This window comes from Schistocerca cancellata, chromosome 7 (genome assembly GCF_023864275.1).
Source record: "Schistocerca cancellata isolate TAMUIC-IGC-003103 chromosome 7, iqSchCanc2.1, whole genome shotgun sequence".
Classification (NCBI taxonomy): domain Eukaryota; kingdom Metazoa; phylum Arthropoda; class Insecta; order Orthoptera; family Acrididae; genus Schistocerca; species Schistocerca cancellata.
Genome location: NC_064632.1, coordinates 176,785,228 through 176,798,283, shown reverse-complemented (window position 1 = coordinate 176,798,283; position 13,056 = coordinate 176,785,228). Strand labels below are relative to the sequence as shown.

Below are 13,056 nucleotides of genomic sequence, written 5' to 3'. Positions count from 1 at the left end.
TTAGAAATTTAAGAGGTCAGAGACAATGAAAGGAACAGACTGAAAATAGAGGGAGATATGAACAAAACAGATAGTTTCAACAAAGATTACAAGTCAATCATCAGCTGCAAAAAGAAAACCTTTATTGGTTCACTTTATCAGTTTCAACAGTTTAAACTGTCATGAAATTTAAAAACTGTTGAAACAAGTTTTCTTGTGTAGCTGATGAATGACTCTTAATCTATGTTGAAATATTCTACATATGCTGAATTACAGCCATGAACAAAATCATAAAACAGATTGTAACAGAGTAATGGAGGAAAAACAAAGTGAGGGGTTGTGTGTGTGTGTGTGTGTGTGTGTGTGTGTGTGTGTGTGTGTGTGTGTGTGTGGTGTGTGTCTGTGTGTGTGTGTGTTGCAATGTAACAGAGCAGGACGAATTATTTTAAGATTATGATACACATTTTTTAGTAAACAAGCAGATTCACATTGTATTCTGTACATAAAAGCTACTTATTGCGACTTTTATTGTCCTCTTGCTGTGACTATTCACTTATTATGTTTTATGCAAGTATAATTTATACCATTATTACATAAATTTATGGAAGTTTAGTTAAAGTGGAATAATGTAAACAACATAATCACCACTGCTTGATTAACTATTGTTTTTTACAACCTGGCATCATGCTTTGCACACAGTGAAAATTAAGTTACAATTTGTATGGTAATCTATGAATGAAGTTGCTTTTCCAATAATCATGTATCACTCCCAGCCCCGTAACTATCACTGAGGTGCTGATCTATTTAATAAGTGCAACTGTAATAAAAAAAAATTTTACAGCAATTTATGATGTTTTGTAGACAATGTACACAAATCTTTGATGTATAATCAAAGTCTTTTCTAGCTCTTGTGTAGTGATACATACCACTCCAAAGAAGTGACGCATATCCCATCTTTTTACCAAAGAATGATAGTCGTAAATGAAAATGCATAATACTTATAAACGAAAACTATAAAACAATGTGTCATAAGTAAGAGCACAGATATTGTGAGAGACTGTTATTTTGTTTGCATCTGATGAGTCATGCTGAGGGACAATGTGCATCCTTAAGATATGACAGCACTGTAGCATTGAATGTTAATAGTGACAAGAAGTCTTATTATAATTTGTATGACAACTTCTGCTTGAAGAATCGACAGATGGTTTAGGAATTCAAGATGGATTTCTTGCATTATTTAACATTATAGCTGCAGTATAGCTTATGTCAACATCTACAGAAGGGTATATTTAAAAAGAAAGATGATGAGACTTACCAAACAAAAGCGCTGGCAGGTCGATAGACACACAAACAAACACAAACATACACACAAAATCTAGCTTTCGTAACCAACGGTTGCCTCGTCAGGAAAGAGGGAAGGAGAAGGAAAGACAAAAGGATATGGGTTTTAAGGGAGAGGGTAAGGAGTCATTCCAATCCCGGGAGCGGAAAGACTTACCTTAGGGGGAAAAAAGGACAGGTATACACTCGCACACACACACATATCCATCCATACATACAAGACACAAGCAGTCTGCTTGTGTCTTGTATGTATGGATGGATATGTGTGTGTGTGCGAGTGTATACCTGTCCTTTTTTCCCCCTAAGGTAAGTCTTTCCGCTCCCGGGATTGGAATGACTCCTTACCCTCTCCCTTAAAACCCATATCCTTTTGTCTTTCCTTCTCCTTCCCTCTTTCCTGACGAGGCAACCGTTGGTTGCGAAAGCTAGATTTTGTGTGTATGTTTGTGTTTGTTTGTGTGTCTATCGACCTGCCAGCGCTTTTGTTTGGTAAGTCTCATCATCTTTCTTTTTAAATATATTTTTCCCACGTGGAATGTTTCCCTCTATTATCTACAGAAGGGTAGTTGGATATGAGTCAGATATAATGATACAAGATGTCACAGTCAAGAAAATAAAAAGGTAGAAGAAATAATATGTCCAATGGACTACCACATTTGTGGAAAACCCTAGCATGGGATGCAGCTTCACCTATTGATGGAAATGTAATAGTCACTCAAAATATGTAAGAAATCATATTGACAAAGGAATAAGCATTGGACAAAAAGTGATAAGAATGGTTACTGAATCAAAATATTTGAGAAGAATAAACTATTTTACTCAAATAATTATTGTGAAATTGTGCCACTGCCCTCGGCAATTGGATAAAAAACTGACTAAAGAAAGAAGTGTTCAAAACCAAGGAAAATAATAAACCCAAGAAATATAATGAGAGTCTTGAGGCCCCAATAAAATTATTAGAAACATTTGTTTAGAATCAGGGACAAATTAAAAAAAATAACTACCAAAATTTAAACTGGAAAGAGGATTTTTAGAGAATTTTCAAAACCATTATCAAAGTGTTGGGACGACACAAAAAAACAAATTTTGTTCCGAGCTATACACAAGGGGATCCTGACAACTGGGAAACATCTCATTTGGAAGGATTCACTTTGTGGACCGAGTTCCAAGAAATTTTTTAAAAAAAGTATTGGTCATCCAGCTCACAAAAAAGTTGGCTCTTCAGTTATTAGATTCTCATTATTCAGGATGTATATTACAAGGAAAAAAGTCTGTGGATATTCCAGTTTAAAGAACACTTTTTCCTGGGTGGAAATACACTATACCCCATGTGAAAGCATGTTTCACCTACGTTAAGTGACAATATACTTCCCCTTTTAGCTGTAAAACTTGTCAATCCATTGAATGGTAAAAGTTTTACAAGCAGCAAGAAACTTCCTTGCACATCAGGAAAGAAAACTCAGCAAAAAACAATACATTTTGAAAAGATCTTTAATGCACAGCAACATGCACACTGCATGTTTTCATATTACAAAAGTATAAATAGGAATTCCATCTAATACAGCACAATAGCTTCCAAAACAATGAAATCGAGATTGCCCTGCATGATATGCGTTTGTCAGCCTGTCGTAGCTCATGTCATGTGACCTCACCAGCTAATGATAGCAGATATTCAGAGTATACGTCACGTGATGTAGCCAGCCAATAGCAATATCACTCTTAAGTAGCACAAGCACACAAATATGAAAAGTTGATGATTAAATTAATATACATTCAGTATAGCTACAACAAAAGTTAAGCTTTCACATATAATATTGGTTGTCAAACAGTTTTTTGCTATTTCCAACCAAGTGTGTCATTAGGCAGGATCCCAAGAACACAGCTTAAATTGCAGCAGCTAAATATTTCTGACAAGCACGATTATAACTTTCACTGGTGTGCACCAAAAATTTTGTAATCGCCTAGCTGAATACATGTCCTGTCTAGTGTTTTGACATTCCCACAGAAAATCCAATTATGTGTGAAATTGCTCAAGAGTTAACCTCACACTTTGGATAATTATACTTTTTGCCATCACTGTTGCATAAATTGTAATCTATGAAAGATCTAAAGTAAGTATGAAAAACTAACCTTGAGGACTGGTCTTCTTTAGCAAGTGTTACCATCTAAGATATATCAAACACAAATGTGCCGGGTCTTCTGTGCCCAAAATTTTTCTATGTGGCTAGTCCTCTAAGTGTTAAGTTTTGAATGAGAATCAAATGCTCTGTGATTTAAGAAATTCTCTGCGCATTCACACACATAAAATAATTCCATCATGCAGGAAAGGAAATTTACTTTGAAAGAAATGCTTCTCAAACAACCCATCACAATATTTTCCAGTGATCAGTTAGAAATGAGGGGCCCAGTGGGAAAGGGGCACATGGCACCTGCACAATGATTTTGGAACAGGAAGACAGCTGATGCCATCTAGTATCACAGGTGAGAACTTGTAGCACAGTGGCATGTGCTCATTCCTTTAAAGACAGCACATTATATCTGCTATTATTCAGGACTGGCATATTCCCCGTGGGAAAGAGGCCCATGCCAACAGTATCTCTGTGTCTCATGAGTCGATTTGTCTCATTAGTTGACTTGGTTTCAGAAAGCCAATCAGAAAGCATTTTTCAAATGTTGTTCATGTGTTTCCAAGATGGTGGCAATAGGTGTTGCTATTAATGTTACTCACGAAGAAAATGCAACAGTACATGTAAAGAAGAAGAAGAAGAATTTGTAAAGGAAATGAGTGGAAAGATAATGAAAGGAAGAGGTTAAAAAAAAAAAAAAAATTGTGGTAGAGAAAGTGTTTCATAGTGCCAGTGATCCATGCTGCAAAACTAGTTTCTGCAAATAATCAACACTGAATGAAGAACAGAAGGAGGAAATATTTGTTGAGTTTTATCGGTTGGGAGATGACAATAAGCAAAATGCTTATTTATTTGGATTAGTGTGGCCTAATAAGTGCAAAAAAGTGTATTCGAAGAACAGGAAGGATCCAACAGTAAGCCAGAGGAAGGTTTCTTTCAGGTATTCTGTTGTGACACTCCAGTTACTGAAGTTGAAATGTGTATTACTGCACTTTTAGCTGTTCAGCCATTTCTGTTAAATGTTTGAGGACTGTCTGTAGCAATGAAGAATGTGATGCCGAGTCATGAATCTATAACACATGTATCTGTACATACACCTAGAGAGGATAGAAGAGGCAAGCATTCTAATAGACCTCATGCCATAACGAGAGAAGAAATAAGGTTGGAAATCACATTGAGATATTTCCAAGGGACACATCACATTATAATAGAATGCAGAATCCTACATAATCTCTATTCACTCGATTTCTGGAATGTATCACTCGTACTGTGAAGATCTTAAAAATACAGACGAAGTCCCAGTGAAACACATGTGTACGAAACCATTTCCACCACAGAATAATACATTGGTTTTAAATTGCCATCAAGTGATACATGTCGTACTTGTGATTCTGCTAAGGCACATAATAACACCGAATCCACAGACATCAAACTACACCTTGAGAAAGCTGAAGCTGCATGTAGTGCTCTGAAAAGTGACTCAAATTAGTCAAAACAGGATGGTAGGGATGCACTCGTTTGTACATGGACTGACAACAAGCACTGCCAACACCATATATTTCGACGGAAACAGTATTTTATGAGACAACTTTGGACATATAATTTCTGTATTCACCATTGTAGTGATGAGAAGGCAGTGATGTGTGTTGGTCCGAGAAGGTTGCATCTAGAGGGGCCAAAGAAGTAGCTAGCTGTGTTTTAAAAGGCTTTACACATGGTGAAGGAAGAATGTCATTGAAGGCTCATCATTTATTGTGATTCGTGTGTTGGGCGCCATAAAAACTATATTATCCTAGGTCTGTAGTTGTACCTCCAAGATAAAAAGAGTTTTGATGTTGATGCGCACAAATTTCTCCTCCCTGGTCACATGTTTCTGCCATGTGACAGGGTTTTTGGAGTTATTGAGAAGCTGCAAGAAAGACACAGGCTGTGTACACGCCAGAAAAATGGGCTGAACCTATAAGAAAGAGCAAGCAAAAGAACCCATTCATTGTGGTTGAAATGAAGAAAGATAACTCTGTGTCTTTGTTGTCTATAATGAACAGTATCGTCAAACGTAATTTTACTGTTGACAAAAAGCCTGCAGACATCAGAAACTCAATGCTGTTTAGATTAGTGAGCGGTGAATATTCTGCATACGTCAAATATTCTGCATACGTCAAATATTCACCCAATCAAAGTGAGAAACCAGAGAGAGTTAGTTTACAGAAGTTTCATGGACGATTTACGAAGCTTGCAGGCTGCCATTTAGTTCCTAAGTATCCAAATGGACATCAAATTAAGGCAGCAAAGTTCAAGGACCTTCAAAGTTTACTGCAATTTGTGCCTCCAATATATTCAAGTTTTTATCAGTCACTGATAAGTGATGGTAGTGACGATACAATGGAACAGGAAAACATTGATGGGGAGTTTGATTATTAATGACATGCTATGTAATGTGTCTACATGTCATGGATTTCATTTTCTGTACTTTAAATTGTAATAAAGTGGCCTAAGATTTAATAGTATTTGCAAAACACCATCTAGTAACTTTAACAACCGTTAGTATCACAGCAGGAGTTCACATTACTATAAAAAATCATATTCCCTTAATTCCCATTTCCTGACACAGCATAATCTGTTCGCATGTGCCCCTTTTCCACCGCACCCTTCAAATGTAAACAGTTGGGATGTCATGCTCATCAAAAGCAATTTATTAGTATGAAGTATTGCAAGGTCTTTGTCCTAAAGGCTTTGACACATTTTGCTGTCCGCGGAAACTTGTGTATGCAATGTGTATTGATGTTATAAATCGGCACATTTTCTTTGTAACTTAAGTTTTATTTTGGTGTTATTCTCTCATTTATGTTTTATTTCTGCAGTATTATTTTGAAAAAGCAGGCTAAAGTGAAATTCTTTGTTAGCATATCAGTTCTTAGCAGTCAAAATTACAAAAATTAACTGAAAAAACTAACAGAATGAAAAATTCCCAGAATTCTGAAAAGTTTCTGAAATTCTAAAAAGTTCCTGCATTTTTCCCAGATTTCCCAGCTGCCCTGGGGAGTATACACCCTGTTGTTATAATCACAGGTGCAGGTAGTTATAAGAAGTACATAGAATGGCATTTAACAATATCATAATGTAAGTGATCTCACAGAGGAAAGTCATCTGGTGATTCTGTCTTATCAAGTGCAGAAAAAGGTTTGGTATTGTGGTTGGAAAAATGTAAATGAACTATTAATTTCTGTATATGGGGTGATCCAAAAGTTCTGTTCAAAGGCCATACAGTCTAGAATCAGTATACCGATCACGGTGAGCAATAAAGCAATGATCCCACTGACAGACCAGGCTGAAGACACCTGTTTGGTAAAAAACCATTCCCTGCTGCACATCCTCATCCGACAGGAATCATCGACACTTTTTTAAGGGACCAAACGCATGATAATTGCATGAGGAGAGATCAAGACTATAGGACAGATGCCTGAGCATCTCCCACTTGAGTTGGTGTAACTTCTGCATTATAAATTTGCGATATGGGAACATGCATTATCACAAAGCAGAAGCACCCTTCATCTACAGTGATGGTTTTCAACAGACATGCTGCCCCATACACATTGTTCATTCTCTGATGGATTTCTTCTGGTATTTGTAAAGAATAACAAATATGAATGACACAATAATCCCTTGCCTACATCTCCATGCTTACATACTACATTGGAAATGTGCTATGTTACACTGAGTGAGGAGAGTTTATGAGTACATAGCAGGGCATAGTTATCACACATACAAAGTAATATTTGGTGTGGCAAAAGCAGGGAAACCTGGTAGCTAACAAGATAGCAAGAGTGCACATTAACCTTGGAAGACTGAAAAGCAACAAGATATGTTCTTCCATTCAAAAGAAAAATCTCCAATGCTCTCTCTTGTAGCTGGTATCTCCGGTTGTGAATTTCACACACGTCTTCAAAGTTCCACGCTGTCGAAGAGAGATCGACTTCATCAGGTGATAGCTGCCACTGGAATACAATAAAAGTTTGAGTTAGTCCCAATGATTTTAAATGTATGTGTTACAAACATTTTACAATTTTAGATGAAAACAAATGAGGATCAATGACAATTTCACAAGCAGTGGGTGAAATCTTACCTCTCAATTACACATCTAAATTTCTGCCATGCTAAATTTCTGCTTCATATTGATAGTTCATTCACAGAAACTAATTTTAAGGCAGTACATTAGTTCCAAAATGATTACAAAATGTTTCTACAGAATAAAAATATAACTGCTCATACTCAAAATTTAATATTAATAAAATGTAAAAGTAATTTATCTCAAAACATACAATGTGCAAATCCTGTACAATATCATTATTAAATTAAAAATACATGTAACTTTTTGGTGAAACTGTTCTCTTCCAGTAATTCTTCTACAAACAGTAGCAGTAATATCTATTTAAAGGTTATACAAGCATTGTTTTGGTGAGCCAAGATCCATGTTAGGTATATCTCTGCCTTTTAGTTTAGAATAAATCTTTACTCACATAGATAGCTGTGACTGGGCATAAAGTTTTAATCTGTGTGGTGGACGTTTGAAAATATCTTTGTGATGAGTACTTCTTGAAATGATGAATTTCAAGTGTATGGTGGTTATCTAAGAGGAAAATCAAAATTTCATAAACATATAGAGAAAGAATGTTTAGTATTTTTAAATATTTAAATAGTGGAAGACACGAATCTCTTTGCTGGGCCACACACATTTCTGATGATTTCATTTTAAAGCATTAAAGACATAGTACACTACCTTTCTTGTGCACATTTTAATGGTACCAAATACGACACACATTACAAATTCTGTCTTCCTCAGTTTATTTGCTAAGAAGTCTACATGTGCCTTTTGTCCAGATTTAAGCCTACAAAACTTCACATGGCTTACTTCAGTCATTTCCTGATCATTACAAGTTATTTTTACTCCAACAATTTCTGATGAAATAGCTCTAAACTGGATTATCTCAGTTTCATTACATTCTATTTCATTCAGTTTTGATGACACCAGGATTCCAGGTCTTCTACAATTTTTTGTAAACTATCTGTGATTTATTTTTAGGATATCATTTTCAATGAGGACTGAGCTGTCATCTGCAACAAAGTCTGAATGAACATCTGTATTTAATGGCAAGTCATTACAGATGCAGACCACTGTTGTAGCTTGTGGCACCCCTTCGCAAACTATCTTCCAGTCTGAGAAATAATTGCTTCATTTGCTGTTATAACAACTCTTTGTTTCCCCTGACTTCAATAGGAGTTCAACCACTCCAACATACTGCCCATGATATTCCTGAAGTTCGTAAAAAAAATAATGCACATTCACTGAAGTAAAATATTGAGGAGAAAAATATTTATTTGTCCAAAATAATATAACACTGAGAAAATTATCAGTAAATACAAATTAGCAGTTATCTATCAGAAAACCTTGTGCATTTTCAAGGAGACTTTTAAAGAACTTAAATCTTAGTTTGCAAGTTGACCAACAGGAATATTGTGTGGATTTGTTGTCAAAATAGCAGCATAAAGCTAATAACTTATACCATCCAAATTTTAAATCTACTGATGCCTAATGTTTTTCATAAAACTATGTTCAGCCACGTGGGTGGCTTATTACACATTAGCAAAAGATATGAGAACATTCATCTGAGGCAGCCTGTGAAGCCTTTCCTGCTGGGCCAGTGGCCTTGCCCATTCTGGAGAAGTGCAGAGAGCATGTATGCTAGCCACTGGAAGCTCAAATGTTAGACGGGTAATGGAGTCTCTCAGAGAAATAGTAGGCAGGTCACAAAAAATTGCCAGTGAACACTAGGTATGCTTGCTGGTAGGTCTCATCCAAGATGTCGAGAGGTCTCTGTCGGTTCCAATCAAATGCACTGTGTGCAACTGGCTGCACATAGTGGCTCTTTTCATTGCACATCATGCTTGTTGTTCTGGCTCTGAGTCCATTCTCAATTCCTCTCAGTGGCTGGCTGAACTGGTGGAGACAGCTAGCATCGCATATGGGGTGCAGGTTTAGATTAATATTGACAGCATTGTAGCCAGAGTCAGTCGTGGTCCTCTGGTTTGGAGCATAGTGGGGGAGTCGTATCAACCTGCATTATCAGCCACCTTTGCAAGGGGTACATGTGCAGATAGGTTTAGCTCAGCCAAGAGATGGGGGAAGGAGATGAATGGTGAGATGTGGAGGATGAGGTGGACTGAGAAAAGAGGGAGGAGGAAAAGGACAGTAAGGAGGTGTACGGGATGGACATAAAGTGTAGGGAGCAGGCAACAGAGAGAGAGAGAGAGAGAGGGAGAGAGAGAGAGAGAGAGAAGGAATCATGTTGCCTGGGCAGCATTAATATGCCTTGCAGGGGCTGCACCCGCAAATTGGCATGGCTGAGCAATGAGATGGGAAGGGAGAAGATGGATAGTGACAGAGGGTGGAATGAGCTGAACAGAGAAATGGGAGAGGAGGAGATGGTCAGAGAGGGGAGCAGAGGAGATGGTCAGAGAGAGGGGGTGGGGGGGGGGGGGCAGACAAGCTAGGCATGGAGTTGGGGAAGGTGGGAATGGACAGGGAAGGTAAAAATATACACTGAGGGGGGGAGGGAGGGAAAGAAGCAGGAGGCAGGTGGAAGGGGTCAAGGGGTAGTGGCCAGGTGGAACAGGAAGAGGGGCAGGAAGATATGAACAGAAAGAAGGCAGGCAGGCAGGCACACAGATATGGACTGGGGGGGGGGGGGGGGGGAAGATGTGGTCTCAGAGGGGTAAAGGAGATGGACAAAGAGATGATGAGGAGTTGGAGACACAGAGTGGTAAGAAGGAGATGGAGACATAGAGTTGGGACGATGAGGTGGGCAGAGAGATGGGACGAAGGAGGGTATGTCTGAAATGTGTGTGTCAAAAGATTATCATTGTAAGAAAAGGCCATACTGCTACTTATCGCGAAGATGACGTGTTAATTTGCAGACAGACTTAAAGACACTTACACATTAGCTTTCAGCCACAGCCTTCATCAGAAAAAGAAACACACACAAACATTCAATCACTTAAGCAAGCACACCTTGTGAACACACAACCACTATCTCTGGCAGTTAGGAACAGAATGCAACTGCCAAATAGAAAGGAAGCAGCAATCTAGAGGAGGTGGGGAAAAGGAAGGGATAGTGGGGGGAGGGAAGGGGGAGGAGTGCTGTATGACAGAGTGTGTAGAGACTAGACTGCCAAAAGGCACAGTGTTGGGAGGCTGTGAGGCAGGGACAGGGGAAGAAGGGGGTGAGAGGTGGGGGGGGGGGGGGCAAAATGTATGGATAACTCCCATCTGTGCAGTTCAGAAAACCTGATGGTAGAGTGGAGGATATAGATGACTCGGGTGGTGAAGCAGTTTGAAATCAAACATGTTATGTTCAGCTGCATGTTGTGTCACAGGGTGGTCTACTTTTACTTTATTCTTGGCCACAGTTTGGCGATGGCGATTCATCCTAGTGGACAGCTGGTTGGTGGTCATACCAAAATGTGTGCAATGACTGCAACACAGCTGCTATATAACATGGCTGCTTTCACTAGTGGCTTGGCCTCTTAACAGGATAGAATAAGTGTACATGACACGGCTGGAATAGGAAGTGCTGGGTGGGTGGTTGGGTAGATCTCGCACCTGGGTCTTCAACAGGGATATGATCCTTGTGGCAAGGCACTAGGATTGGGAGTGGCAAAGGGATGGACTAGGATTTTGTGGAAGTTGGGTGGGTGACAGAAAACCACTGTAGGAGGGGTGGAAAGGATCTTGGGTTGGATGTCCATCATTTTGGAGCTTAATGATACATAATCAAAGCCCTGGCAAAGGATGTGGTTCAGTTGTTCCAGCCCAGAGCAGTTTTGGTTGATGAAGGGGGCTCTCTTTTGCAGCTGGTTCTTAGGGATGGTGAAAAGACTGGCAGTGTGAGGAGAAATGGTAAAGGAGATCTGTTTGCTGAATAGGTCTGGTGGTGGTGACTGTCTCTGAAGGCCTTGATGATACTCCCAGAACACTAGGCAGGGAGTTCTTGTCACTGCATATACACCACTCCTGGGTGGCCATGCCGTATGGAAGGGATTTTTTGGCATGGAAGAGATGATAGCTGTCCAAAAGTTGCTAATGCTGGTGGTTCGTGTGTTCAATGTGGACTGAGGTGTGGATAGAGCCATCAGAAAGGAGTAGGTTAACATCCAGGAAGTTGGCATGCTGGATTGAGATGGTCCACGTGAAGTGAATGGAGAAAAATTTACGGTGGTGATGAAATAAAGGTAGGTTGTCTTGCCCCGAGTCCAGATCATGAAGATACCATCAATGAACCTGAACAAAACTAGGGGTTTGGCATTTTGGGAGGCTAAGAAGGCCTCCTCTAGATGACCCATAAGCATACTGGCATAGGACAAAGGCATGCCGATGCCCGTGGCTGTGCTGCAGATTTGTTTGTATACCTTCCCTTCAAAGGGGAAATAGTAGTGAGTTGGAATGATGTTAGTAAGGTGCATGAGGTACAAGTTAGTGGGTTTGGAGTGTGGAGGACAATGGGAAAGGTAAAGTTCAGTAATGATAAGACCATGGACTGAGGGATGCTGGTATATAGGAAGGTGGTGTCAACAATGACAAGTAGGGATCCAAGAGGTAAAGGTGTGGGGATGGTGGAGAGTCAGTGATGGAAGTGGTTGGTATTTTTGACTTGGGAGATTAGATTATGGGCAACTGGTTAGATGTGTTGGTCAATGAGGGCAAAAATTCTTTCACTGAAGACACAATAACCAGCCACAAAAGGGAATTCAGGATTGTCCAATTTATGGATTTTGGGGAACTCGTACATTGTGGGTGCGCAAGATATCATAGGGGTGAAGAGGGAAATGGATTCAGGAGAGAGGTTCTGGGAAGGACCTAAGGCTTTGAGCAGGGACTTAAAGCAGGGATTGGAGATTTACGTTGGAGTTCTGGGATGGGATCACTCTGGCGGAGGTTACACATGGTGGAGTCAAAAATTGGCAAAGACCTTCCACCAGGTAGTCACTAAAATGCATAACAACAGTGGTAGAACCTTTGTCTGCAGCTAGGATGATTAGGTCAGGATTTGTTTTGAGGTTGTGTATTGTGTACAGCTGTCCTTTCTTCTGCTACTGGAGATGGTGGTCATGTGTGTGTAAGGTGTGCTTTCTTATGTGAATGAATGTTTGTGTGTTTCTTTTCTGATGAAGCTGTGGCCAAAAGCTAATTGTGTGTGAGTGAGTTGAGCTGTTTGCAACTTAACATGTCATCTTTACAATAGTTTGATAAATGTATCAAATGTGTACATGAGCAAAGCTGCGGGGAAAAGGCTTCTGTATGGGTTTGCAGTGTATGTAAAGAGAACTGTGTGTTATTCAGATAGCCCTCTTCTGTAACGAAAAGAATTTTTTTTAGGTGGCAAGTAGTGAAGTAGTGGAACCCTAAAAAATTATTCTGTACAGTGCAAGAGAATGGAAATAGCCAAAATATGCCATCGTGGAAGATTTTGATATACAAACATTTATGGTAATTATAAGAGCAAAATGGAATGAATTGATTTTGTGTGCAACTTTTATTACATGGTTATTAAAGTTT

At 39.2% G+C, this 13,056-nt stretch overlaps 1 protein-coding gene across 1 annotated transcript in view; it reads right to left on the bottom strand.

Moving 5' to 3' along the window:
• The window catches only part of LOC126092690 (lysosomal-trafficking regulator), a 393,980-nt gene that overhangs the window by 86,955 nt on the left and 293,969 nt on the right, over positions 1–13,056 (bottom strand). The window contains exon 27 of the mRNA XM_049908413.1: positions 7,283–7,441. Coding sequence (XP_049764370.1) covers positions 7,283–7,441 — 159 coding nt within the window. The remainder of the gene's footprint in view (positions 1–7,282; positions 7,442–13,056) is intronic.